Raw genomic sequence first — 26,159 nt, forward strand, 5'->3', positions numbered from 1 at the left:
GGGGGCGGGGGGCGGGGAGCTTTGCCTCGACTCTCACGTACAGCCGCTCGCTTGGCTGGATTTCAGGAGGCGCCCGGCGGCTGCTAGAGCTGAGAGAGCTTTGTTTTTTGTTGTAGTCGATGCCCGCTCCCCTGCCCCCTCTCCCGGAAGACAACATCTTAGAGACCTTCAAACTCGGCAGCAAAGTGAAAGGCGCCACCGAAGAGACCAGGTGAGACGATCAATAGCGAGGCAACGAAACCCCACGGCGGGTGCGCTCTGTGAATTCTGCGTGAGCCTTCCTGTGAGCCTTGGGGAACCTGCGCGGACCTTACCGTGAACGATGTGAATAACCTGTAGAATGTGTTAAGTGCCTCTTAGGAAAGAAAAAATCTATCGGGCTGATAATTTTTCCATGAAAACAATGTCCTCGAGGTAACATTTCCTCCTGCTCAGCCTCGTGTCTCTGGCTTGGGGATGTCACAGCCCGCTTCTGAATCGGACAGCTAGCACTGACTGTCTCACTTAATCCTTCTAATGACAAACACACTGAAGACTCGTTGAGGGTATAGGGCAGGGCTTCTCGACTCTACCAAGTTGCAAATATTTTGTTATGCTCCTTGTACAATTCGGAAATTGCATTCATAGATGAGAGTGTATCTCCCCATTTAATGTTTTGTTCTTTTAATTGGTACGTATATTTTTTTAATTTTTAATTTTATTTTCTTAATGTTTATTTTTGAGAGAGAGAGAGACAGAGCACAGCAGGGGAGGGGCAGAGAGAGAGGGAGACACAGAATCCCAAGCAGGCTTCGGGCTCTGAGCTGTCAGCACAGAGCCCGACGTGGGGCCCAGACCCACAGACCGCGAGATCAAGACATGAGCCGAACACGAGTCGGATGCCCAGCCGACTGAGCCACCCAGGCGTCCCTCCAGTTTACCTTAAAGAGGAGACAGCCTGAACCCTCAGTGACTTTGTAATGACTCTCCTGTTGTTTCTCTCCTAGTCTAGCTTAGTTTGCCCCCAAATGTAATGCGTGTGAGGATGGCCGTAGATGGTTGTAGAAACACAGCCGCGCGTGTATCGTCACCCAGTGGGTGTGTACACGCGGGCTCAAGAATCTCACTGACACGCTGGAGGTAACTTGTACTGATCTCATCTGTGTTCTCTCTCCCAGGTATCTTCCCACAAAAAAGTGGGGCCACTGTAGGGTTTTTATTGTTTGCTGCCAACTTGCATTAACCTTGACAATGCCTCGGGAGCTCTGTAGCAGTCGAGGGCAGAGTTCGTTTACCACAGGAAGGTTTTCTGAAGCCTCCCTGATGGCTCCCAGTTCATAAGTAGTTCAAGGAGCTGTTGGCTCTGTTGGGAGGCAGCAACTCTAGCTCTGAGGCTCAGGAGAGATGCAGGAGGAAAGTCCGAGCCTCCAGCCATCGTCCTGCTTTCCCGATGCCTCATAGGTACTAGGGATTAGAAGTGTATCTGAAGACAGAAGGAGCCTAGAACTGCAGAGTTACCGTAGCTGAGAAGCGGGATAGTAGATGAGCCTGATAGGAAGATTTTTATTTTTATTTAACGAGGGAAAGGGAAAATGCCGAAATTTCCAAAATGGAGAAGCCCCATATCGAGTAGAGCCAGGTATGTTAAAGGCATAGATCATTTAGTCAATGAAGGTCTTGGAAGTTTTTGTCCCCGTGGGCTCTAGAACAATGGAGCCAATGACTGATGTGTCGATTTCTCTGTTTTGCCGGGGCTGCAGTTCACCTGGAACCGAGGAAGGTCCTGCAGAGGATCCCGGCGCAGAGCTCGAGCCTGGCAGCCCCTCTCCTGATTCCCGGGAGAAACCGGAGACGCTCACGAGTCTTAGCAGCAAATTAAAGAAGGCCTCGCCACCCTCGGACCCCAGCATCCAATCTACCAAAGAAGAAGTCTCTGAAAACATTGCAGCAAAACCCGAGGAGTTTTCGCCCGGTGCCGACGATCTCTGCGGCAGCACCAGGAACGGCGCGGGGGACGATCCGCTCCCTAAGCCTTGCGGCCCCGGGGATTTAACAGACGACCAGAGCAGACCAGCCCAGGCTGCATCAGGGACGCGCACAGACAGCCCGCGGGCCTCGGCCGCCGTGGAGGCGGCGCAGGGTTCGAGCCCAAGTCCCCCGGCTCGTTCCGAGGGCGCCTGCGAGGACGAGCCCTTCTGCGTCAGCGGAGACAAGCGCGCGGACACGGACACGGAGGGCCCTTGGAAGGGCGCGGGCGCGGCCGCCGCCGACCTCCCCTCTCCCCAAGTAGACACGGGTACAGAGCATCGCTCGGAAGGGGGCCCCGAGCAGAGTCACGGTGAAAAACGTGAAGAAAATAAGGTGGGACAGAAAATTCCAGATCGCTCTCCGGTTAAGGAAAAAATCAGTATCCTCAGAAGAGTTGACCGAGGACATTATCGCAACCGAAGAGATCGTTCCTCCAGCGGAGAACGCGCGAGGGAGAGCCGGAGCAAGACCGAGGACCGCTACCACCGAAAGCGGCGCTCGTACACGAGGGAGCGGCCCAGGCAGGACCGCTACAGGACGGAGCACTGCGGCGGGAGCCAGCACCACCCCTGCCACGGCGAGCGGGCCAGCCCCGGCGAGCCGCGCTCCCTGGCCAGGTACGGCCACCACCACCCTCGGAGCCGGGGCGGCTCGGAGCAGGAGTGGGGCCGGTACCACCACTCGGAGGGCGAGCACCCCTGGGCCCGGGAGAAGTACTACCCCGAGAAGCTGCGCTGGGACAAGTGCCGGTATTACCACGACAGGTACGCCCTGTACGCGGCGCGGGAGTGGAGGCCCTTCCACGAGCGCCCGTACGACAAGGCGGCCGCGGCCGGCCGGCCCTACCGGGACTGCTACAGGAGCAGGAAGGGCTGCGAGGCGGCCGCTAAGGGGAAGGGTCGGCACCGCTTCAGCCCCCGCGCAGGCCCGCCCCCTGCGCCCCTCCCCTACCCCGAGAAGCACCCCCACGAGAAGCTCGCGCCTGGAGCCGAAGACGACACCTGTGACCTCGCCGGCCGGTTTCACGACCACGAGAACGTCAAGTCGCGGAAACGGAGGTACGACAGCCTGGAAAACGGCGACGGTCGCGGAGAAAAGAGAGCCTGGAGAGGCGCACAGAAGGAGCCTTTAGAAGAGCCGAAAGCGAAGAAGCACAAAAAATCAAAGAAGAAAAAGAAATCCAAAGACAAACACCGAGACCGAGATTCCAGGTGAGGGAGAGGCCGCCGGCGCCCCGTGTCCGCTTCCTGCGCCGCGTCCCCACCTCCGCGGGCCTCGGAGTCCCCTGCCGTAGATCTCTGCGGGCTGTAGCCCCGCTTGTAAGCCGTATCTTACTTCACGGGATCGGAAAGTGCCTAAAAACCTCTTTTTCCAAAACGATGCCGGTTTTGGTCCGCGCTCGATAATCCGCGGGAGTAAGTGTGCGGTGGTCTGTACGTGAGAACTTGGGAGTCTCTGACCTCGTAACCGGTGTTCATAATCTTACTTGGCAGACGTAGTTCCCGTTTTCCTACCCGTTAAGGTTTCCTTCCAACTCAGGGACCGCCAGGCGGGCAGGCAGAGGAGGCCACCGTCCCTCGGCGTTTGCCGGCCCGCCGACGGCGCGGGTCCGGGACGAGCACCTGTCGCCTCGGCCTGGTCCGTTCCTCTGGCTCCGTGTCTCAGTTTGCAGTCTAGTTGGGAAGCTTGTTTTTGTATTTTTAAAAAGCTAAACGGGTCAGAGATTGTCTGGAAAATGACTTCTCCGTGACGAGATGACTGAGCACGAGCGGCGTTGCTACGCGTCTTAACTAGAGTTGTGACGCCTCTCGAGACGGAGACCCCGGGGCAGGATCACCGGGAGCCGTAGGTAGACAGCCGCCCTTACCCGGGGGGGACCTCCCTCCCTCCTCGGTGCCTGAGGCTCCGGGCAAAAGCGTTTTTTCCCCTCAGCCACTGGTTTCAGAGAAGTTAGCGAAACCCTTCCTCTGGACCTGTGGCCGGCCACCTCAGCCCCGGGGCAGAGCGGAAGGCAGGGCAGGTGGGGTCCGGGTTGGTGACTTTACACCCGGGACTTGAAAATCCCCTGCGGGCAGCGCAGCACAGCATCGGGTAGGATTCACCTAGGATTCACCGGTGTGTGTGTGTGGGTGTGGGTGTGTGTGTGGGTGTGTGTGTGGCGAGGGTCTGCGGTGGCGGGTGCAAGGCCAAGGACCGGGCCCGTCTGAGGCGGTTTTGGTTTTGTGGTGGTTTGAGTTGTGGCTTATTCCTCTGCAGGCATCAGCAGGATTCCGATCTTTCGGTCGCGTGCTCTGATGCCGACCTCCACAGACACAAAAAAAAGAAGAAGAAAAAGAAGAGGCACTCAAGGAAATCCGAGGACTTTGTTAAAGACTCAGAGCCACACCTCCCCAAGGCCGCCAGCCATGAGACTGTTGACCGTTTCCGGAGAACGGACGGCGCTTTCCCCCTCACTGATGGGCTGCCTCTGGAAGGCGTTGGGCCTTTCTGTGAGAAGAGAAAACATTTAAGGATGGGAAGCAGGGATGACAGGTGTCCTCTGTCTGAGTGTGGCCAGGGTAAGAGGCGATACTTGGAATTAAGAATATAGAAACGATTTCTTGCTGACACGCGGGAAGAGACCCTCACGTGGCACGAAAGGGTGGACCCTTCGGTAGGAGCCCCGCCGCCCCGGTCCAGCCCCGGCTCCCAGGCAGAGCGCGGGCTTCGGTGGCGCGGTGTGGGGACCCGGAACCGGTCCCTTAGTGCTGATGGAGAACCTCGGTGACGTGGAGCCGGGCTCAGCAGAGCCTCTGTGACGAGGCCGCTGGAGGTTGTGGCTCTGGGGGTGTGTGTGTGGCTCCTGAAGGACCAGAACTTCTGTTTCTAAGCCATTTCTGATAGAAACGTTTTCACCGTATTTTCTTTCTTAAACCTCTAGACCTCGGAGTGCGAGCTTAAACTCAGCTCGAGGGCTCGGGTCATTAGGAACATCCGCTGTCGCTGTCGGCCGGCCTGGCCTCTCGGGGCACCTGGACTGCGGGGCGCTGGCTCCTGCTGCGCGGCTCCCCCCAGGCCGGGGCGCCGCGGGGGCTGGATTCTTAGCGCCTGGCACCGCTGTCTCCGCCCTCTGTGCTCACACCGCGCTTAAAGCCGCCCCCGTCCCTCGATCCGGTTTGTGCGGGTGACCCACGGGCCGGGCGAGGTGTCCCCGCTGGTCCCCGTGTGGCCTGCCAGCTAAGAAAGGCTTTCCGGGTTTTAAATGGCTGGAGGCACCCGAAGGGGAAGACGGTTGTCCTCTGGCCTTTTGTACAAACGGCCCCAGACGCCCTGAGGTGTGCTCTTGGGACTTTGATGCGTCGTCTTGGTGACCCAGAGGCCCTCTGGTTGTGTGTTTTGAGGGCAGACCGGTCCCTCCAGCGGCCCCCGGTCGGTGTGGTTGTTGACCGAGGAGGGACAGAGGGGCCCCGAGCGTGAGGGAGGCAGTGTCCCAGCGGGAGGGACACGGGAGGCTCGGGGCAGAGAAGCGTGGCCGTGGCCGGCCAGACGGTGACGCGGGGCCGTTGTCTGCCCTGGGCTTTTTTTAAGGTGTTGATGATACGGAATTTCAGATCGGTGTCCCGTGACCCTTTTGGTGATTTGGGAAAGGGGCTTGGCCTGGTGAGGGTCAAGTCCCTTCTGACCACCGCCTAGTACTTGGGAGGAAGTGGTGGGCGGCGTCCCAGCCGTTCTGCCTGTTGCCAGACACCCACCCCCCCCCCCCCCCCGCCCCGGGCTGCAGGTGCCTGGTGAGGACCACGGTCGGTGGCCGCCAGCACACATTGGTGGCGCCGGAGGGAAAACGGGTTGAGTGTAAGCCTGAGCCTTTGGCATTTGGGGGCCACACGTGTGTTCCTAGGGGCTGCGATACGCCTCTGTGTTGAGCGGTGGCCCTTTGTGCCCTGGGCGATGGCACTCGAAGGCTGGTGTGCGGCCAGCGCTTCCGGGGAGAGCAGACGGAGGAATCCGCGTGCCTGTCCCATCCTGTCCTCTTCAAGGACAGGGACCACCTGCTTGGCCTTCCATGCCAAACATCCCTGTCTTCTGGCTGAGGATGACAGACCCTGTGGCCCACCTGCCACGTGTCCCCTGTTCCTGGTAACTTGACCTGTCAGACTCCCGTCTTCCGGCCCCACGACACGCTGCCTGGTTTCTTTGGCCTGAGATCTGCTCTCTCCTGCGGGGACAGTGCTGACGGGTGTGGGCGGAGAGGGCCCCCCGTCCCCACAGGCACGGCTTTCGGTGCATCTCAGCCATCACGGAGGGTCTTGTTTCCAGTAGAAGGCTTGGCGACAGCGCGCGCCGGCTCGTCTCGTCCTCGTCCCGTGCGGGGACGGATTTCGGGCAGCGAGCACCCAGCCGCCGAGAAGGGGTTCTGATTGTAATCACTTGCGCCCACACAGCAGCAGGCACGGAACATTCTGCAAAACCGTCATTAAAATCTCTTTCCTGATCTTTGCTTTCTAGGTGATTGAAAACTTGGCCTCAAAACAAAAAACTCACTAGTTATGGTAAGCGGTTTTCTATCTGTACGTTTCATAATTGCTTGTGGAGGCGCCGCGGGGACGCAGATGAGGAGTTGGGGGCCTCGGGGACCAGGCAGTGCCGCGGGGAGCAGGTGCGGGAGGCTCCCCCAGGCCGGCGCCGCGCTCAGACCTCGGCCCGCCTCCTCGGGTCCGGGCCCCGTTCCGCCGGGCGGCGCCACCCGGTTCCCTCCTCCTCCCCTCGTCGTAAGAAAACGAGGGAGAGAGGAAAGCGCCAGAATCCACACAGACGGAGAAGCCCCTTTCGGCCGCCCGGCCTGCCCCGCCGGCCTAGGAGAGCAGCCCCCTGGAATCGCCATCCTACCCGCGGCCACCGGTCCCCGTGCTTCGGGAGCGAGGGCTTGGCGGACCCCACGCCGGACACGCTCGCCTGCTGGCGCCCGGCCGGGAGCGCCGAGTCCGCGCGCGCACCCAGAAATCACACTGATTTCGGAAGGACTCGGCGTTATTTGGACGAGGTCGGGGCGCCTCGTGACCGATCGGGACTCGGACGGCGTCCGGCGGCGGGTCGCTCCCGGACCGTGACGCGGCGGCCCGGGGAGAGAGTAGTGCAGGTCGGCGGCCCGCGTCAGCCGAGGGAGGCGGGAGAGCGTGCCCTTCTCTCCGGAGAGGGGACGTCGTCCCGTGTGGCTCCCAGGCCGCAGGGGGGATTTGAAACGGATCTCACTGAAGTGTCTGCGGAGGATTAACGTGCGCTTAACTAACCTGCTTAGTCCGTGTGTCTTAAGGAAAAGACCGAAGCCTGATTAAGGAATCAGGCTCTTCTCTAGCGAGAGGGGATTTAAGGCCCGAGAGGATTAGCGGCAGCCGGGCTCGGGCCCAGCAGGTGGCTCCCTCCGCGCGTCCGTCCGGAACAGCCCGCTTCCTTCTCCGCCCTTCCGGAAGGCAGAGGGCCCGTGGTCGGGAAGAAGCGCTCCCCCAGGGAGCCCGGACTGTGCGGGAAGGCAGGCCCCGACTGGGGTGGTGGCGGGGGAGCCGCCCCGCCGCCCGCCGCCCGCCCCGGGAGGTACTAACGCCCGCTGCTTGCCGCCTCTTGTCTTTCAGATTCAGCGTGTTCCACAGAAGCCATCCCCAACCCAGCTTAAATTATAAATGTAGAAATAACTCTGTTCAAATCTGCGTGGTGCTTCTTTAGTAAATACTGTACAGATTTTACCATGGAGGACTTTTTTTTAGTTTTTACCTTTTCTTAACTCCCCTTATTCCAAACGGACGAACCCTTTCTACAACTGCTGACCGTTGTAAACAGCGTGTACATAAATCCCACGGACAGTGACGCCCTGGACTGGAACATCTCAATGCTGCTTAATCAGACTCAGGTGGACTGCTCGCATTCCATGGAAAAGCTCCTTCAAGCCAGACCTCCGGTGCGAGAGCAGCCGGGAAACCATGGAATTAGTAAAAGTACAAACAAACTGACAGTGTGTATATTTAATTTAAAGACTTATTTAAAGATTCACGAGCTCTCGACTAGACTTGGGAGCAGTCTGTTTTCTGTAATGTCTGATACTAGAAACTAATTCGCTTCATATTTTAGTTGTATTCAAGATTTGAAAATGTATTTTGTAGACAAGTTCTGTTTTTGAACTTTGTGGAACTATTCCAATCGATTTACCAGTTATGATGAGTATTTACATTATGAATGTATAATCCAAACATTATTTGTAAAGCCTACAGTATGTTTTTATTACTTAACACTTTTTTATACAGTGTCTCTTGTCTTGACTATGATATTGGAGTCTGAGTTGTCAGCTTGGTCCCTTAAAGTTTCTAGTTACAGACAAAATCATACTGTGATTTTATTTTTAATATGGATATGCTATCAAACTGTGATACACTTATAATTCACTGGTCCTGCATCAGGAGACGGAGTGGGGAAAACTGTATTTAATACAGTTTGTATCTGAATAATCTGTATGGTTTATACAGTTTGTGTTGTTCAGAGATGTCTAAAGTTTGATCTTTGTTTTTTTAAAGATTAAAAAAAGCACTCGCCCCACTGTAAATACACAGCATGTAAAGTTTATATAGTATATAAATGGCAGCAAATTCAGCATCTTGTGTCTTCTTCTTTACCGCTGTTTTCCCCGTTTACTCAGCAGACCCTTCTCACCTGTTCCAGAACCGTCCGGAGCCCAAGCTGCCCCCTCCCCTCCCCGCCTTCCTGGGCCTGGAGGAGGGGCAGGGAGCAGGCCGCCGCGGGACCCCACAATCTATTTTCAAGAACCAAGTCCCAGACGGTCTTGTCTGAACAACGCCTTTTTTTATTTTGTGAACACGGTATTTGCAATTTGACGGCCATACACCCTCCAATGATACAACAAAATATCGATGACGGGGTATTTCTTCATGCAGGTTGTGGGGGTATTATATACACTGAATAACAAACACTCCGGAAATCTCTATGTACATTATTTACATATTAACTATATTTACCGTAAATAGAAATGCCTAAGAAAAAATAAGAAAATGCGAAATCACAACATGTGGTTTCTGGTCTACAACAGACCTAACTTCTCAGCAAAGCACATCTCTATAGATCTATGCATTTTAACTTTTAAAAATATGCATTGCTTTATATGAAGCGCTGAATGCTGCTTCATCTATAAATAGCTCCTATTTTGACTCCGTTTGGTACCACGTTAGACTGTTCCAGGATGTGCCGCGATCCCGAAGACACTGACGCTCGCCTGGGTGAGGGTAAACGGAGGCCGGCGGGGCCGTGGCAGCCGCGGTCTTCCGCCCAGAGCGCCCCCTTCTCCGCCTCCCGCCCCTGGTCTCCGGAGGGAAGCTTGTCTTTGGCCAGAGTTGGGACTAACATGCTAGCACTGGGAGGACGTGGGGGCAGGGAGGAGAGACGCGGCCACCGGCCCGCCTGACGGCGTAGCGGGGTGACCGCCAGCTTGCCCCGCCTTAATACTGCCACGCAAAACCCGGAGTTAGAGATCTCACGGAACACTGACCGCAAGTGACAGATTCTAAGCACCACGGCCTCTGCACGGTTCCCGGGAAAAGAGCCATCACGCGAGGCTCCTTCACCGGCGACCAGAGAATTCCTACAGGGGGTTCCCAAAGCTCGCTTCTCCCAACCCTACAGAGGCCAAACCCCGAAGACAGAAAGCCTGTATCCCCAGGGGCCTACCCGGGGCCGAGAGAGGGAGCGCGCCCCCGCGCCAACCACTGATCCCTCGGCGCCGTGGGCAGCCCGGGAGAGGGGCGGGCGGCCCCACTGGTCGGCGACGGTGGGGGCGGCGGGCGCGTGCTCCGGGCGCCATCGGCTTTCGTGGAAGACTGGAGGCCAGAGTTGCATATATACCAGCCAGGCATTTCAAGAATGCGGACTCGCCTTTCTCCAAAACTAAAGTTTCGAATTTGAGGTATCAGGACGGTAACAAAGCCTAAAAGCTTGGGAAGGAAACAAAAAATCAGTTTGAGGCATGTCAGAGAGGCCCGGGCCCAGACCCCTTTGCATCCAGCGTGACTTAAAGCTACGTCAAGGTCAGTGGTGCCGAGGCCAGGGGCCCACGGCCAGTCAGTGTCAGCACCAAGGCAACTCGCAGAGCAGTTACTTCTACTTAAAATCTTCACATAGGTGCCGACGGTCCGGTCCGAGGTCTGCTTTCTGGGACTTCCATTTTGCACATGACAGCTCGTGACCTCTAAAGGGCACAGACACGGGGACCCACCGCCGGAATGTGGCCGAGAGGGTCCCGGCAGCATGTCACGGGCCCCGTCCGGAAGAGGCAGAGGCACCGCCCCAGCGCCCAGCACCCCAGCATCGCCCAGCGGCGCCCCCGGCCGGCTCTGAGCTCCGTCCTCCCTCGGGCAGACGTCCTGAGCACCTGTTAGATCATCGGCAGCCTGACAACCGTCTGATGGTGGATCTTCTTAAGTTCCACCACCAGCGTGCATCTGGGCTTTCACGCTATTTACAGGAGACCCTAAGTGCCACGCACCTTCATCCCACAGCGCGCCCCTTCCGTCCTCATGGCAAGAGATTAAAGTCTCTAAAAACGAGGAGTAAGATCTGCTCTGCTTACTCGTCTATTCATTATGCTAAGAGATCTGGTCAAACTAGTAGGTCAGTAAAAGAAGTATCTGTTTTGCCGAAAGGTTTTAAATAGCGAAGACCGGTCCGTCAGTCTGAACCACGCACGGTTCCACTGAACCACACGCAACTGCTGGTTGGGGGGGCCAAAGTCCCACAGCGGCGGTCTCACGGGGCTCAACACACCCCCTGTGTGTGACCGCAGCCACAGGATTCACACCCAGAACCAGCACTTACATTGTAACAATTGGCCTTTTTAGAAAGTATCTGTGGGGCCACAGAGTCTGAGCTGATGACGAGTCCCCCGGGATCTGGCCCCCTGGAGCCCGGCCCCTGCCCAGAAACGTCCCTCCACCCCGAGGACCACCACGAAAGCACCCCACATAGCCGCCCACGCCCCCCCCCCCCCACGCAGGGCGGCAGGTGCATGTATAGACGACTTCTTCAGTGCACAGTATATACTTGCGTCCACGAGTTACATTTATAGCTGCCATTCTAAAAATACTAGTGTTAGAAAGTAAGTATCCTTCGTTATAATTTCAGAGTATAAAAAGGCATATAAAAGCTATAATCCTATATATCTGAGAAAAAACTCTGAATAAAAAAGTGGTAGCGTTTCCTTTCTTGTTCAGATATAAAACAGCGGCTTCTGGAACGGCGAACGCTGCCACGGGTGAGCCAAGGGCGGCACGACTGGCACGAGGTTCCCTCGAAGGAGCCGGCAGGTGCCACCGCGGGCTGGGACCGGGAGGAGGGCATCTGGACATCGGCCGCCACGCACAGAACGCTCCTCGGGGGCTCGGGGCGGCGCTCCCACTGCGCACGCGCCGTCTCCAGAGAGGAGGCGGGAGACCGAGGCGGGGCCGGCGGCGCTGGGGGGGGTGGGGGGGGGGGCGGGGGGGGCTCCCGGTCACTTTCCGTCGTGGAGTCTTGGCTTCTGTTTTCACCGGCTCGGGCCAGGAAAGATCTATTTCTTATTGGCAATCCTCCTCTTCCTCGTGGCCAACATGTCATAGAAAGGATCCCTGCTGATGCTCGCTCTGGGGGGGAAGGGGGGGCGGGGGAGGAAACCCTCAGGTGGGAAGAAGGCACCCGCAGCCCTCCAGGCAGAGCAGGCTCGAGCCTCCGCGTCTCTGCGGGCACAGGGCGGGCCCTGCCCTCGGAAGCGCGCGTGCACGCGTACACACGTGCGTGCCCTCCCACAGATGCGTGCGCGCACGTGCACGCACGCCCACACACGCACGCGCAGGCGTACGGACGTGCGCGCTCGCGCACCGCGAGGACGCGGAGCCTTCGGGCTCGAGCGGGGCCGGCGCGCACCTGATGGACTTCATCCACTCCTCCTTCTCCTCCGGGCTCGGGGCGGAGATCCGGTACACCACGTGGTTGCCCTCCACCACTCGGCCGTCCGCCTCCGTTTTGCAGGCCTTGATGACCTGGCCTTTGTGGCTCGGGTTGTAAAGCTCGAAACAGTTCTGGCGAGACAGACAGGGCCGTCAGCGCGCGAGGGGGGCCGCCGCCGGGCCGAGGCGCCAAGGGCAGGGCCGCTTACCGGTTTGCGCGGGTCTTCCACCTCCCTGATGCTGAGGTTTTCCAGGGGGATGATTCCCCTGGGCTCCTTGTCCTACGAGAGAAGAGCGCACAGCCAGCCTCGCTCGGGGCGGCGGCGCAGGGGCCGGGGGCACGGAGGGCGGGCGGCCCGCCCGGTACTCACCGTCGTGTACTCGAAGTAGTAGAGGCAGTTGTCGGTCAGGATGAACCAGCGCCGCTTCCAGGTCTTCACCCGCCCTCCTAAAAGCGGAAGGAGCTCGTGAGCCAGGGCCCGGGGCGGGCACACGACCCGAGGCCTACAAATACCCATTTTCACAAATGCCATCGGGAGCCGGGCCTGGCCTTTAGTTTCCTTCCTGGTGAACCTGTTCGACACTCCGCCCAACGCTCGGCCACGTCCTGGCCAAGCCGTGCGGCCGGGGGCCCTGCAGGCCCCTCTCGGCCGGCTGGCGACAGGAGGGCGCGGCGTGCTGCTGGGGGCCCCGCATGCACCCCCACCGTGGCCCCCTGGGCCGCCTAGGTAACTCAAGTGCATTCCAAACCTGCTTTCAGGAAAAGTTAGTCATGATGAATGGGCTTAATTTCCCCACATGGAAATGACAAGATGAAGTCAGTGCGGCTCCCCGGGGCCTGTCCGGGACGTAATCCCATTACCTCAGGGCTCTGGGTGGCCCTGGGATCCATCAACATCAATTACTCCTCGGTCCAGGGAATTATTAGATTGAATTAATCTCTTAACAAGATACGGGAAGCATGTGAAGCGCTCGCGCGCGCGCGCGCGCACACACACGCACACACACACACACACACAGATCATCTATCTGCACCTACTCTCCTTTCACTATGGAAAAGGAAGTCCTTTTTTACCCTTAAATATTTGGCACGAACTGGCTTCAATTTCTAGCCCTTACTTTTGACATGAAGTTAAAAAAACAAAACCTGGGGCGCCTGGGTGGCGCAGTCGGTTAAGCGTCCGACTTCAGCCAGGTCATGATCTCGCGGTCCGTGAGTTCGAGCCCCGCGTCGGGCTCTGGGCTGACGGCTCGGAGCCTGGAGCCTGTTTCCGATTCTGTGTCTCCCTCTCTCTCTCTGCCCCTCCCCCGTTCATGCTCTGTCTCTCTCTGTCCCAAAAATAAATAAACTTTGGAAAAAAAAAAAAAAAAAAAAAAAAAAACCAAAACAAAAAAAAACCTGAGAGAAGACGATGCACGTGGTAACAGACTCAAGCAATCCAGGGGCACAAGAAGTGACCCTCCCTGCCCGGTCACTCCCCAAGGTGACAGCCAAGGTCTAGCTCACCACCTCTATCTGGGTGAGTGCCAAGAGGGCTGAGGGACACAGGCATGGAGACAGGACAAGGGGATCACGGGGTGGGGGGCGCGGGGCGTGGAAGGACAGGAAAGGACACTTGCCAGCTCCCAGGTCCTCCTGGGGCTGAGGCAAGAGAGCGTCCTGGCCCTGGTGTGGGCAGAAACCCCGGCAGGCAAGACACCACCCGCTGGCCAGGCCCTCGGGAGACCCCTCTGGGGTCCCTCACCCCCTGCCTCACCAGTCAGACACCAGACCTCCTCCCGACGGCCTCAGACGGGCTGGCTGCACGGGGCACGCCGGGCACAGTGGAGGAAGCCGCAGCCGAGCGGGGAAGGGCGGGCCAGCTGCTGCTCCCCCCAACCCCCGGCAGACACCCCCCCGGCTCGACGCCACCCCCCTTGGGTCCCTGTCAGGAGGATCTGACCGTGTGCCGCATCCAGGCCCTTCCTTCAGGTCACGCCGAGCTGGCCTGAGCCCCGACGCTCTCGCCAGCACCTGCCGTCCACTGAGCCTCAACGAGCACATTCGTGGGAGAATCCTCCCAGGGGCTCCCCGTGCTGTCCATCTGTCCAGTGCCCCCTCTTCCCTGCGCTCCCGCCACTGGGTCGCTAGGTGGCGGCCTATGTGTTCTGCTCACCCTGAGGCCCACCCCCCCTCCCCGGGAGAAGCGGCTTTGCCAGGAAGGCTTCTCGGCATTTTGCCCCTGGGCTCCTACCCTGCTGCTCCTGGGGTTCAGTGGCACGTCTTGGGGAGCCCGATCCCTAGTCCAGTTCTCCTGGCCAAGGGGCCTCCCAGCCCCATCCCAGGTACCCGTGCAGCACAGAGAGCAGGCTGGCGTCACACCCCTGGGCTCAGAGATTTGGCTGCAGGGAACAGACAGGCTCTGCTTCTGTGTTTCTGGCTGAGCTTCGGGAGACAGGGACACATACCACACCACGCACGCCTGCACAAAGGAGCCTGGCTTCCCCACCCCGTGAACCTCCTCCTAGTTCCATGGCCGTTCCCAGGCACACGCGCACGCACACCCTGCAACACACACTCCACTTGACAGTTCAGCTCTGATCCGCGTTCCTGTGTTTTCAACACAACCGACTCGTTCTCAAAACTTGGTGACCATGAGGCACTTCGCTGATCCATAAGCAACACTACAATGTTCCTACGCTCCCGCAAAACATCCAGGCCTGTCAAAAGTGCCACCTGCCCTAAGACTGAGCTTATGACGGGAAACAATGAAGTCAGCTCAGGCGGTGACCTCCGTCCCGATTTGCGTGGGTGCACGGAGCACACATTTCCTACGCCCGTGCTGTAGGCCTGTGGCCAAGCGCCTCCGGGTCCGGGCCTAGGTCTGCCCTGTGCTGGGTGGGGGCCCAGAGCCGAGCGCAGCAAGAGCACCCTGGCCAAACCAACTCATCTTCAGCATCGGCTTCCAGACTGACTGCTTTCTTGGCCCTCAGCGCCCAACACCAGCCACTGTCCCTGGTGGCCAGGCCAGCGTCAGAACTGCTGGGAGGCAGCCCACGGGCGGGACTGTGTGTAGGCCCCAGCAGCTCCGGGGACACCAGTCCCCTGCGAAGTCCACTCTCTGGCTGCAGCTCTGCCAACAGAGGGGCCGTCTGGGACGGGGAGGCAGCAGCGGGCTTGCTGTGCGTCTGGGGAGGGGGCTCCCGGGCAGTCTCTCGGCCGGCCGGCGGGTGACCAATCACCACTAGCTTAGCGACTGCGGGACCACCCCCTCTCACGCATGCGCACACGGCGGTGGAGCGCGGAAGGAGCCCGCTGCCCGGGGCTCCTCGGCACCCACTCCCCACCCAGCTGGCTCTGTCCCCTAAGGGTGCTCTGGACGCGGGTTCTGTGGCCCGATTAGATGAGTAGCCAGGACACAGGCTGGGGTGCAAGCCCTGGTGTGCCTTTATGCCCGTCGTTTTGTTCTGTCTTTAGAAGCAGGTCCGTCTCCCACGGGTGCTGAGGCCACACCGGCTGCCGGGCGGGCTTGTGCCGTCACTGCCCTTCGAGGGGCGTTCCCTGGCAACGCAGGGCCGGGAGGGGCCCGGGTGCTGCTGCGGGGGTTTTGGACACGTCCCTGCTCTGGCCTCCCCTGGGGGCCCCAGAACTGATATGACCAGAGAGTCAGATGCATCTCAAAGGGGACTCAGGCCTTCAGGTCCACGGCTATGGCTCTGGGTGTCTAGGCCAAGGTCCAGAACTCTCCCAAACCTCAGCGCAGCCAGAGAAAAGTCAGAGCAAGACCCCAAATCCGAACGGCGGAGCCATGGCCTTCAGAGGCCTTCACACCTCTTTACCCTCCCCTTGATTAAAACCACAAAATCGCCGGACTTCTCTCAAGCCTGGTATCCTACAGTGTGCTCTCAGAGTGCCCGGATGACGTACAGTTGTGACGTGTCACAGAAAGGCCAAGATCCCACCCCACCCCGCCCAGTGTAAAAATAAAACAAAAAAACCCTCCTACCAATTTCTAAAATTGCCCAGAAAATATCAACGCTATTCTATTTCTGTGTCAATGGTTAGGAATCCTTTTGACCATCCCCAGGCCCTGTCCAGGGGTGGTGCAGACATGCGCTGTTTGGTTAGTATGAGAGGCACCCGGTGAGGCACGAAATTGGAGATGACCAGCAGGCTCGTGGCCGCTCGGGCCCTAAAGACACAGAGGGGCAAGCTCGTTCCCACGTGGCATTCCCCATGCGCTCCCGGGCGCGTAAAGGCTGGCATTCCGGCCACCCCAGGGCTGTGGGTGTCACATTCACTGCACCCTGCATGACGCTAACCCCAGCAAGTCCAAAGCCACATGGGTCAGATGAATGGCAGCCACAAATCAAAGCTTCACACAGACCAACGGGGGAGAGAGAACGAGAGAGGAGTGAGCAGCTAGGGGAGGGCAGGAAGCCACTGGGTACGTACCTCCTAACGCAGAACAAGCAGGGACAGCCCGTCACAGAACAGAAAGGTGGGAGCCACAGGCAGAAGGAAAACAAGAAGGCACATTTAAACCACGCATCAAAAATCAGCCACACCAAACCAAGAGAGAGGCACGCAGGTTCTCGCAGGAAATGCACCTGCATCTGGTGCAGAACACTGCCTTGGGTGTATCTGGATGCTAACTGAGCAGTTTTCTGGGACGCTCGTGCAGCCCGGGCGTTATTCTCCGCCGTGGACACGGACAGGATGGCCTCGTGCGGACAGGGCGGGGCTCAAAGCGGCAGCCATCGAGTCTGGGGCGAGCGGCCGGCCGCCACGGGCGGACTTGGCCCATCGGCCTTCGCCTTTAACGTTTCTGCCTTTGGTCGGGGGCCTTGGCTGCCGAGGGCTGGGGGCTCCGAGCGCGGGTCCCGCCCGCCGGCCGCCACTCACCCAGCTTCAGGAGCCAGCCCTCGCGGTCGGGGTTGAAGAACGTGTGCGTCAGGTCGTTGCCGTCGTCCTCTGGGATCTTAAACGGCTCGTTCTTGATGCTCTCGTACAGGTTCTGTGAGGAACACAGGCCACGGGGAGCTCAGGGATGCGGGCAGGGGAGAAAGGGCCCATCTGCACCATGTCCCCAAGGGTGGCAGGCACCGGGCTCGGTGGAGTGAGGGCCAGTGCGGGGCCCAGAAGCGGGGAGGGGGCCCGGGGCAGGGGGGGCTCACCCGCAGCAGCTCCTCTGGGAGGTCTCCTCCCTCGTTGATGCCGCGGTTCATGGTGACGAAGCGCTCGGCTGTGGGCTTGTCCCGCACGTTGTGGTTGTGGAGGCTGGTGTTGAGCATGATGATGGCGAAGGACAGCACGTAGCAGGTGTCTGAAAGAGGGCAGAGGGCGCAGGGGCGCTCAGCCGTCCGCCAGGCCAGCGGGGCCTGGGCAGAGGGCTCTGGTGGGGCGCCGGGACCCGGCCCTCACCGACCTGTGGACTGGAAGACGCCCGGGTTGCACAGGCAGTAGCGGGACGCGAACGCCTCCATCATGCGGTCGATTTTCTGAGCCTCACCCGGAAGTCGGAAGCTCCACAGGAACTGCCTGCGGAGAAATGGACAGGAGGGGACGATGGCGTTTCCACGGTAAAGGCTGCTGGGTGCGGGGACACAGGACAGCAGGGCGGCCGGCAGAGGGACCTGGGGCGCTGGGGGCAGCCCGGCACCACTCGCTACAGGGCCGGCTGGCGACCCCACCCAGAAGCCCCGGCTCTAGGCCTGCGACTGACCAGCTGGAGCCAGACCCGACGGAGCCTGTGTGGCCCTGGCTCAGTGCACAGCCATCGGAGCCCCAGCGGGGGGCACCGGAGAAGGAAACGGATGCTGTCGGTGCTGCAGAAGAGCGGAGTGTACGGGAAGGTGCCTCAAGGGCACAACCAGAGGGATGGCCGGGCACTTCCACGGCAGCGGCCAGCGTGGCTCAGGGCCACGCAGGAGTGTCTGAGGGCCATCCTCCCCCACTCAGCCTGATACGCAGTGACACCTGGCTTTACCAGGACAAGACAGGGACCAGGGGGCCGCCTCTGATGGCTGAGGATCCACAGGTTTGCTGTCACACCTGGGGGGTGGGGGGCACGCACAGGGAAGGCACCCACGAGGCTGCTGATTTAGACCAAATGCAGCAAGAAGCGGGCCTGTACCCAGGTGGCACGGAGACTGAGCCGCAGAGCTTTCTGGGAAGAAAGTGCACACCTGACTGTCAAATACCAGGGGAGAGCACAGAAGAGCAAAGGGGCTGGGGCCAGAGTGCACACCGGCGGTCCCACCAGGGCAGGCACCAGCTGAGTCCGAGAGTGCCTGTCGCGGGCCTCTGTGCTGTGAGCACCCGGCCTCTGGCTGCAGCTGCCCCCCACCTTCTCGAGAACAGCCGATGCTCCAACACTTACCTTAAGGCTTGGACGAGGTTCAGATCAGCAAACTCATGGAGCTCGACAAACGCCTGAAGAACTTTAATGTTGAAATCGTCCCTGGGAAAGAAAGCAAATGCGGTCCGAGGCCACTGCACAGGATTTCAATCCTTTCAAAAGGAAGACATTTCCTACAGCAAATGTTTGTGGTTTTTCATGCCGCGTAACTCAAAGTTAGGATCGGCGTGACCGCACGTCTGGTCTCAGGCTTCGGGCAGAGGGGACTCGACAGGACATTAGTTTACATCACGGTCAGTGCAGCCAGGGTAGGGAGGCCGTCGGGACACCCCAGGTGGCTGCCACAGCCGTGCCCAGGCCCTGCGGCAGCACAGGGCCCAAAGGGCAAGATGCACGTGGTCTCCTGAGTTTCCTGAGCAGTGGCCTCAGACAGCGTCCATGCTTCACAGGTGGGCTGAGGGGGCCCAGTACCGGGTCCGAAGCTGCGTCAGTTTGGAAGAGCTTTTAAAACCAAACTAAACGTGAGAATAAAGGGCCTGAACTTTTACATAGACGTGAAAGAGGCCAACAATGTGCTTCGCTGGGACTGGGATTTCACTCCACACTGTTTCCCCAGGTTATGGTCACAAGGGACAGTAAGGACACCTCAGGCAGAGAAACGCTGTAGCTGCCACAGGGCGGTGTGGCCTCGGCAAGGCCTCAGCCACAAGTCAGGGGTCCGCCTTCCCCTCGGAGATGCCAGGCCAGTGTGCCATCAGTCAACCACAAGGAATGGCTGTGGCTCAGCGCCACCAGCAAAGGGAACCCCGGCAGCCACCCGCAGGGCTGCGCAGGGCACAGGCTCAGAGCACTTTACCCTCCTTTCCCTGACCTCAGCGGCCGGCCGGGGGGAAGCTGCTGAGGCCCTGGGGTCCTGCGCACACGGGGCACTGATGGAGCGCCCCAGGAAGCAGCGGGCTCACGGCCCATGAGCACCAGTGACAAAGCCCGGGGAGCAGGCCCAACACCACAGGGGTTGGCCAATGGCCTGATGAGATGGCACCAGGGCGCCAGAAAGGGCGCGGTCCCGGTGGGAGCACCCCAGGAATGGCAGCAGGCAGCCAGGTTAGAGCCACAAGGGTCTGCGTTAAAGGCAAACCCCCACCCACTGTCCCAACGCCTGCCTCCTGGCAAGAGGACAGCCGGGTTATCACACGCCCCCAGGGAAGGCGCTGGGGGCCTCCAGACCTGAGGGCGGGACCAGAGAGGGCAATCAAGCCCTACTCCAGCTGCCTATTTGTCCTCCCTCGAGGGGCGCTCCTGAGGCTCAGTCCTGGGTCTACCCTTCAGCTCCAGCCACACTCCCCATGGATTTAAACACCACCTCTGAGCCAGCCACGCTGGGGCTTCTGTCTCCTGCGGGCCCCTTCTCTGAACCTTCCACCTGGATGCCCCCCACCCAGCCCCCAAGGGGTCAACCGGCCCCAATGACCACGCCCACAGCTGCTGCTGGTCTCTGTTGATGGTGGCTCCACCGCCAGAACTTCCCGCCAGCTCGATCTCAAACCCAGCTCGACCTCAAACCCGGAACCTGAGCACTTCTCACCCCAACCCCACCGCCGACCCCGCTCCCCCCAGCCTGGTGGGAGCCACTCCTTGCTGGCCCCACTGCTTCTGCTGTTGCTCACCCACCACTCAACAGTCTATTCCAGAGTGGTCGGCTTGAGTTGTGACTCAGACCACATCCTTCCCTGTCCCCCCAGGAATGGACAGAGGGCGCCATCGTCACCCTGAGAACCTCTGTCACCCTCCCCCTCCCTCTGTTCCAGCCACACGGCCCCAAACACACTAGGCAAGGCACGCTCCCACCCATGACCCTCTGCCTGTCCTGCTGGCCTCCAACACAACACTTGCCTGCAGAACACCCTGGTCCCCTCTCTGCCCTTGCACAAACATCATGTTGTCAATGACAGGACCCTGACCAGCCCATCACAACCGGCTACTAACACCCCTACCTCAGCTCACCCAAAGCCCTTATGCGCCTCTACTCCGCCCCATCACCTTCCAACAAAGGACAGAAACGGTTTTCGTATTTATTATGCTTATCACACAATGCCTGTGTCGTTCTGGCAGATTACAGCTCCCCGGGTGGGCGAATGCTTTTTTTTTTTTTTTTTTTTTTTAAACACAACCCATGGGCCTAAAACAGAGCCTGGCACGGACTCAGAACTTCGCGTTTTTTGGAACTCAAATCCTGCAGGCACTCAGTATTTGTAGACTACAGGAAATTGCCAGACTGCACTTCGCACAAGTTCTGCAGTTAATCTCACATGCCTGCCAGAGAGCGGCGGAGAGCTCAGACTCAGGCCCTCACGGAAGCTGAGATTCAAGGAGGTGCCACAATCCCTGGGTCACTCATGAGGTTTTGTGGTTTGGTTTTGTTTTTGTCCTTTTTAGCAGCTCCATTCAAACCTAATTCCCACTCCATACAACTGTCCAATTTCAAGGGTACCATTCGATGGTTTCAAGTGTATCTGTGCAACCATCACCACAATCCATTCCTGAATACTTTTAACACCCCAAAAAGAAACCCCAGCCCCTTCTCCTCGCCCTCTGCCAGCCCCAGGCAACCACTGGTCTGCTCTTTGTCTGTGTGAATTCACCTCTTCTGAGCGCTCCATATAAACGGAGGAACACAATATGTGGTCTTCGTGACTGGCTTCTTTTACGATCTTAGTGTGTTCGTCCAGATTGCGGCACGTATCAGGCCTCTGCTTCTCCTCGTTGCCACGTAATACCCCGCTGTATGGACATACCACATCGTGTTCGTCCGTCAGCTGAGGGATATCTGAGTTGATGGATCTGAACGGTTTCCACTCTTTGGCTATCAAGAATTAGGTGGCTATGAACATTTGTGCACAAGCATTTGTGCACACATAGGTTTTTATTTCTCTTGGGTATAAACCCGGGTCACATGGTGACTTTAGTATTTTCAGGAAGTGCCACAGCCACTTTTTATCCAACTGGCAGCGTATGACTGATTTCTCCACATCCTTGGCAACATTTTGGTTTTTTTTTGTTGTTGTTGTTTTTTTTTTGTTTTGTTTTTTTTTAAATTTTTTTTTCAACGTTTATTTATTTTTGGGACAGAGAGAGACAGAGCATGAACGGGGGAGGAGCAGAGAGAGAGGGAGACACAGAATCGGAAACAGGCTCCAGGCTCTGAGCCATCAGCCCAGAGCCTGACGCTGGGCTCGAACTCCCGGACCGCGAGATCGTGACCTGGCTGAAGTCGGACGCCCAACCGACTGCGCCACCCAGGCGCCCCAACATTTTGTTTTTTAACGTATATTTATTTTTGAGAGAGGGGCACAGCGCAAACAGGGAAGTGGCAGAGAGAAAGAGGGAGACACAGAATCTTAACGGTCTTTTAAAATTATTATTATAGACACCCCAGTAGATGTCAAGTAGTATCCCACTGTGGTTTTGATCTGCAGCTCCCTGACAGCTAATGATGTTGACCATCCCATCATGTGCTTATTAGCCATTCTCCTTATGACCTTATCATAAACTGATTTATGGATCCTCTTGGGAGAAACATCTATTCAGAGACTTTGCTCATTTTATAATTGTCTTTTTATTATTGAGTGGTTAAGACTTCTTCATATATTCTGGATAGAAGTCTTTATCGGATTTATACATGATTTATAAAAAAATTTCTCCCATTCTGTGGGCTGCCTCTTCACATTCTTGATGAGGTCCTACGAAGCACAAGAGTTTTCAAGTTTGATGATATCCATTTTATCTATATTTTTCTTTTGCTGTTTATGTTTTTGGAGTCACATCTAAGAAACTCTTGCCTAATCCAAAGTCACAAAAATTTACCCCGATGTTTTCCTCTAAGCGTTCTATAGTTTTCCTTCTTATGTGTAGGTCTTTGATCCATTTTAATTTTTGCGTACGGTGAGTGGTCCAGTAATATTCTTCTGCACGTGGACATCCAGCTGTATCAGACCATTGGTTGAAAAGACTATTGTTAGGATGCCTAGGTGGCTCAGTCATTTAAGCGCCCAACTTCGGCTCAGGTCATGATCTCGCAGTTTGTGGGCTCGAGCCCCACGTAGGGCTCTGTGCTGACAGCTCAGAGCCTGGAAACTGCTTTGGATTCTGTGTCTCCCCCTCTCTCCATCCCTCCCACCTTCCCTCCCTCCCTCTCTAAAAACAAACATTAAAAAAAAAAAGCCATTCTTTCCCCCGCTGAACCATCTTGACATCTTTATTGAAAATCCTTTGGACAGTAAACGTGAGGGTTTATTTCTAGGTTCTCAATTCTATTCCATGACCTATAAGTCTATCTTTATGCCAGTACCACCCCATCTTGATTACTGTAGCTTCAGTCTGTCAAAAAAATGTGAGTTCTGCAACTTTGTTCTTCTTTTTCATGATTGTGGCTACTTTCATTCCCATGAATATCTACGTTAATTTTGGGATGAGTTTGTCAACTTCTACAAAGAAATTAGCTGGGTTTTTATAGGGAATGAGTTAAATCTATAGATCAATGTAGGTGGTATTGTCCTCTTTGCAATACTAAGTCTTCCTATCCGTGAACATGGGATATCTTTCTTTCCATCTATGCAGGCCTTTTCATTTTTTTTTCAATGTTTCGTAGTTCACAGTAAAAATTTTGTATTATGTTAAATTTATTCCTAAGTGTTTTATTCTTTTCAATATTATTACAAAATGGAGCTGTTTTCTTAATGTCTCTTCCAAATTTGTTCATTGCTACCATTTACAACTACAATTGAATTTGACATACTGGTCTTGTAACCCGCAGCCGTACTGAATTTGTTAGTTCTAATGTTTTTAGTGATTCCTCAGGATTTTCTACACAGTGATTATGTCCTCTGCAAGCAAAGTTTTATTTCTTACTTTCCAAACTAGATGCTTTTTCATTTCTTTTTCCTGCCTAACTAGAACTGACAGTACCATGTTGAAGAGAAGTGGTGAGAGCAGTCAACCTTATCTTGTTCTTGCTCTAAGGAGAAAGCATGACATGAACTTGGGGGTGTCACAGGTGCCCAACATCATGTCGAGGAAGTTCCTTTCTTCTCCTGGTTTGTTGAATGCTTTTGTCACGAGTCAGTGAATGCTGTCATATGCCTCTCCAGCATCTATTGGGATGATCATGTGGGTTTTGCGCTTTATTGTACTGACACAGTATATTACTTTGACTTTTGTATGCTGCACTAACCTTGCATTCATGGGGATGAAAGTACAGGTATATGGTCATTTTTATATATTGCTGGATTTGATTAACTAATATTTACTTGAGGGTTTTTGCCCTAACAGTCCTAGGAGACACTGCTATCTAGGTTGTAGATACTCCTCTGTAGGAGAGACAGAGAGAAACAGAGCACAAGCGAGGTAGGGGCAGAGAGAGAGGGAGACACAGAATCCAAAGCAGGCTCCAGGCTCTGAGCTGTCAGCACAGAGCCTGACACAGGGCTCGAACCCACAAACCGTGAGATCATGACCTGAGCCAAAGTCGGACGCTTAACCAATGGAGCCAGCCAGATGCCCCCGTAGGTTTTTTTAAACTGTGGCCTCACAGAATGAGTTGGGAAGTGTTCTGCTTTCCGCCTTTGATCGTTTCAAAAAGCTAGAAACAGAAACCACCCTGGTTGAGCAACCAGTGGGCTTTTGTTTAAAAATGCTCATTTGGTCCTTGACCAGAACCTGCTTTTGCGTATTTGGGAGCTGTGCTGCCTTACTTAGACTTCTGCCCTCGGCTCTGCTAAGCAGGTCAAAGAGACCTTTAAGTGGAGAAGGCTGGGAACGTAGATCTGACCAGCTGCTCACCATTTAAAAAATTAACTAACTTCCTACCTTCATTCATACCCGCAAGTAACAGGGGTAGGAAAACCACCAGGAAATCCGGTGCATTTCTGGACCAAACATGAAAAGAAGACGAAGATGCCTTCTGAGGTTCCGAGAAGAGGCAGCGCCGTCTTCAGTTCTGCTGTGGCTCCCTGAGCGAAGTTCCAGAGAGCACAGACCCCCACCTGGCTCCCGAACAGGCACCCCTCTCCCCTCTCAGGGCAGAGGAGAGGACGGGATGGGACTGAGCAAACCATTCCTGGGGAGCAGCACGTGTGCCCCCAGGCCCACAGGCAACTGAGACAGACCCCGATGTGGAGGGTGGACCCAGGTCAGGCTGCTCCTTCTCCTTCAACTTACCTCTCACCCAGATAGTCCCCGATCACGGTCTTATTTAGGCCTTCTCCTTTATACAGGAACTGGGCCACATCCTCTGGGGAGCTCTGCAGCAGGTCATTCTCTATTAGAAACTGAATTCCCTGAAGAACATAAGGAAGGAAGCTCTCGTTAGGAGGGTCGCCCAGACTCCTTTGCAAAGACAGAAAGACATCTAGAGTGATGATCTCACCGGCTGGGCCAGGCAAAAATAACAGCACGCTCGGATTCTCACTCACACCCCATAGGACATTGTGTCCACCAGAGAAAAGCAAGTTCATTCCTCCTGGAAACTTAACAGGCTAAAAGGCAAATAAACAGGTTGCTGGACAAACCATTACAAGGAAGTTCTTAGAGATTTTAAAGGCAGAGGTAATAACAGCACTGAATTTCCCAAGCTCAGAAGAACAAATCTGCCGTGTGTGCACAAGAGGAACGCGTTGTACGTGGTCAGCCAAGCCAGGCCCTCCAAAGCTCCCCTTTTTCCTTGCCTTTCCTCACTAAATAATCACTTTCCCAGCCTCCCTTGTAACTAGAAGTGACCTTGTGACCTTGTAGCTAGAACTGACAGATCTGGTCAGAAAGCAGTCTGCAGGGAGGACCTGGGGAAGGTGGTGCCTTCTTGATAAAAAGGGGCTCACAAGCAGACACCGCTCCTTCTTCCTCCTTCCTGCCGCGAATGCAGATGTGATGGCCGGAACCGTCACGGCCACCGGACGAAGGGAAAGGCCCGGACCAACACAGGGCCTGGGTCCTGACACTTGGGAGCCACTTGTCACACTGCAGCCACCTCTGCTGTGTGAGCAAACAGTGCGCTGTGCAAGCTGTGTTTACAAGACTTTCTGTCGGCTGTGGCTGAATGTGTTCACTGATCCCTGGGCCACCGAGTCTAAGCCACTGAAAATTCATGCCCGCTTGAAGGCCTTAATAAGGGCACAGGTGACGACGTCTAAGTGAAAGACTGCAGAGGGGCTGCTCTGCCCAAATTAGCCTTGCTCATCCCGGAGAAGTCCTGATAAGACTGAATTAGTTGTGTTCATCCTGGAAAAGTTCTAATAATACTGAAATTTTACCTCGGACACAGCTTCTGAGCTGATTTTGAGATCCATGCCGGCAAAGCTCTTAAGGGAATTCTCTCATCTCTTTGCTACAGATTCGGAGGTGATTTTCCAGATGAAACTCTCAGTGCCCGGGACCTGGGCTCCCTCACACCACATGGTCCATGCTGAGCTGTCAGCACGGAGTCAGACACGGGGCTCGAAACCACAAATGCCAAGATCATGACCTGAGCCGAAGTCTGGTGCTTAACCAACTGGGCCACCTAGACGCCCCACCACACGGTCCATCTGAAGTCTTAGTTTTTCAAACACGTGAATGTCCACAGCGGCCTTATTTAGAATTCCCCAAAACTGGCAACAACCCAACATCCAATCAGTGAGGAGAGAGAAACCTATTCTGGTAGATTCCATATGATGGAACACTACACAGCAGTGAGACAGAACAAACGCACTACAGGGAACAATCTGACAGGCGCGATATGGAGTAAAAGGACGACACAGAGAGGACCTTAACTCCATTTACATCAAGTTCAAGACAAGCAACGCTGCTCTGTGGGGACAGAGTGGAA

The 26,159-nt window shown here is 56.4% G+C and overlaps 2 protein-coding genes across 8 annotated transcripts in view; one reads left to right on the plus strand and one right to left on the minus strand.

Moving 5' to 3' along the window:
- USP42 (ubiquitin specific peptidase 42) overlaps window positions 1-8,622 on the plus strand; it is a 49,551-nt gene extending 40,929 nt beyond the window's left edge. Inside the window, exons 14-18 of one of the 3 annotated variants that reach the window (XM_030301395.1) lie at window positions 117-211; window positions 1,740-3,218; window positions 4,264-4,565; window positions 6,493-6,536; window positions 7,614-8,622. In XM_030301395.1, coding sequence (XP_030157255.1) covers window positions 117-211; window positions 1,740-3,218; window positions 4,264-4,565; window positions 6,493-6,500 — 1,884 coding nt within the window. In that variant the 3' untranslated portion in view covers window positions 6,501-6,536; window positions 7,614-8,622. Of the gene's footprint in view, window positions 1-116; window positions 212-1,739; window positions 3,219-4,263; window positions 7,053-7,613 lie in introns of those variants that run through there. The other 2 variants (XR_003965690.1, XM_030301394.1) reach the window with 2 other exon arrangements.
- A 190-nt stretch (window positions 8,623-8,812) lies between these two features.
- CYTH3 (cytohesin 3) overlaps window positions 8,813-26,159 on the minus strand; it is a 99,579-nt gene continuing 82,232 nt past the window's right edge. For all 5 annotated transcript variants that reach the window (XM_030301401.1, XM_030301403.1, XM_030301400.1 and 2 more), the window contains 9 exons: window positions 24,518-24,636; window positions 18,323-18,403; window positions 17,369-17,481; window positions 17,118-17,266; window positions 16,846-16,957; window positions 12,332-12,408; window positions 12,170-12,241; window positions 11,938-12,092; window positions 8,813-11,657 (listed from right to left, as the gene is read on the minus strand). In XM_030301401.1, coding sequence (XP_030157261.1) covers window positions 11,585-11,657; window positions 11,938-12,092; window positions 12,170-12,241; window positions 12,332-12,408; window positions 16,846-16,957; window positions 17,118-17,266; window positions 17,369-17,481; window positions 18,323-18,403; window positions 24,518-24,636 — 951 coding nt within the window. In that variant the 3' untranslated portion in view covers window positions 8,813-11,584. The remainder of the gene's footprint in view (window positions 11,658-11,937; window positions 12,093-12,169; window positions 12,242-12,331; window positions 12,409-16,845; window positions 16,958-17,117; window positions 17,267-17,368; window positions 17,482-18,322; window positions 18,404-24,517; window positions 24,637-26,159) is intronic.

The sequence above is a fragment of the Lynx canadensis genome, chromosome E3, assembly GCF_007474595.2.
Source record: "Lynx canadensis isolate LIC74 chromosome E3, mLynCan4.pri.v2, whole genome shotgun sequence".
Taxonomy (NCBI): domain Eukaryota; kingdom Metazoa; phylum Chordata; class Mammalia; order Carnivora; family Felidae; genus Lynx; species Lynx canadensis.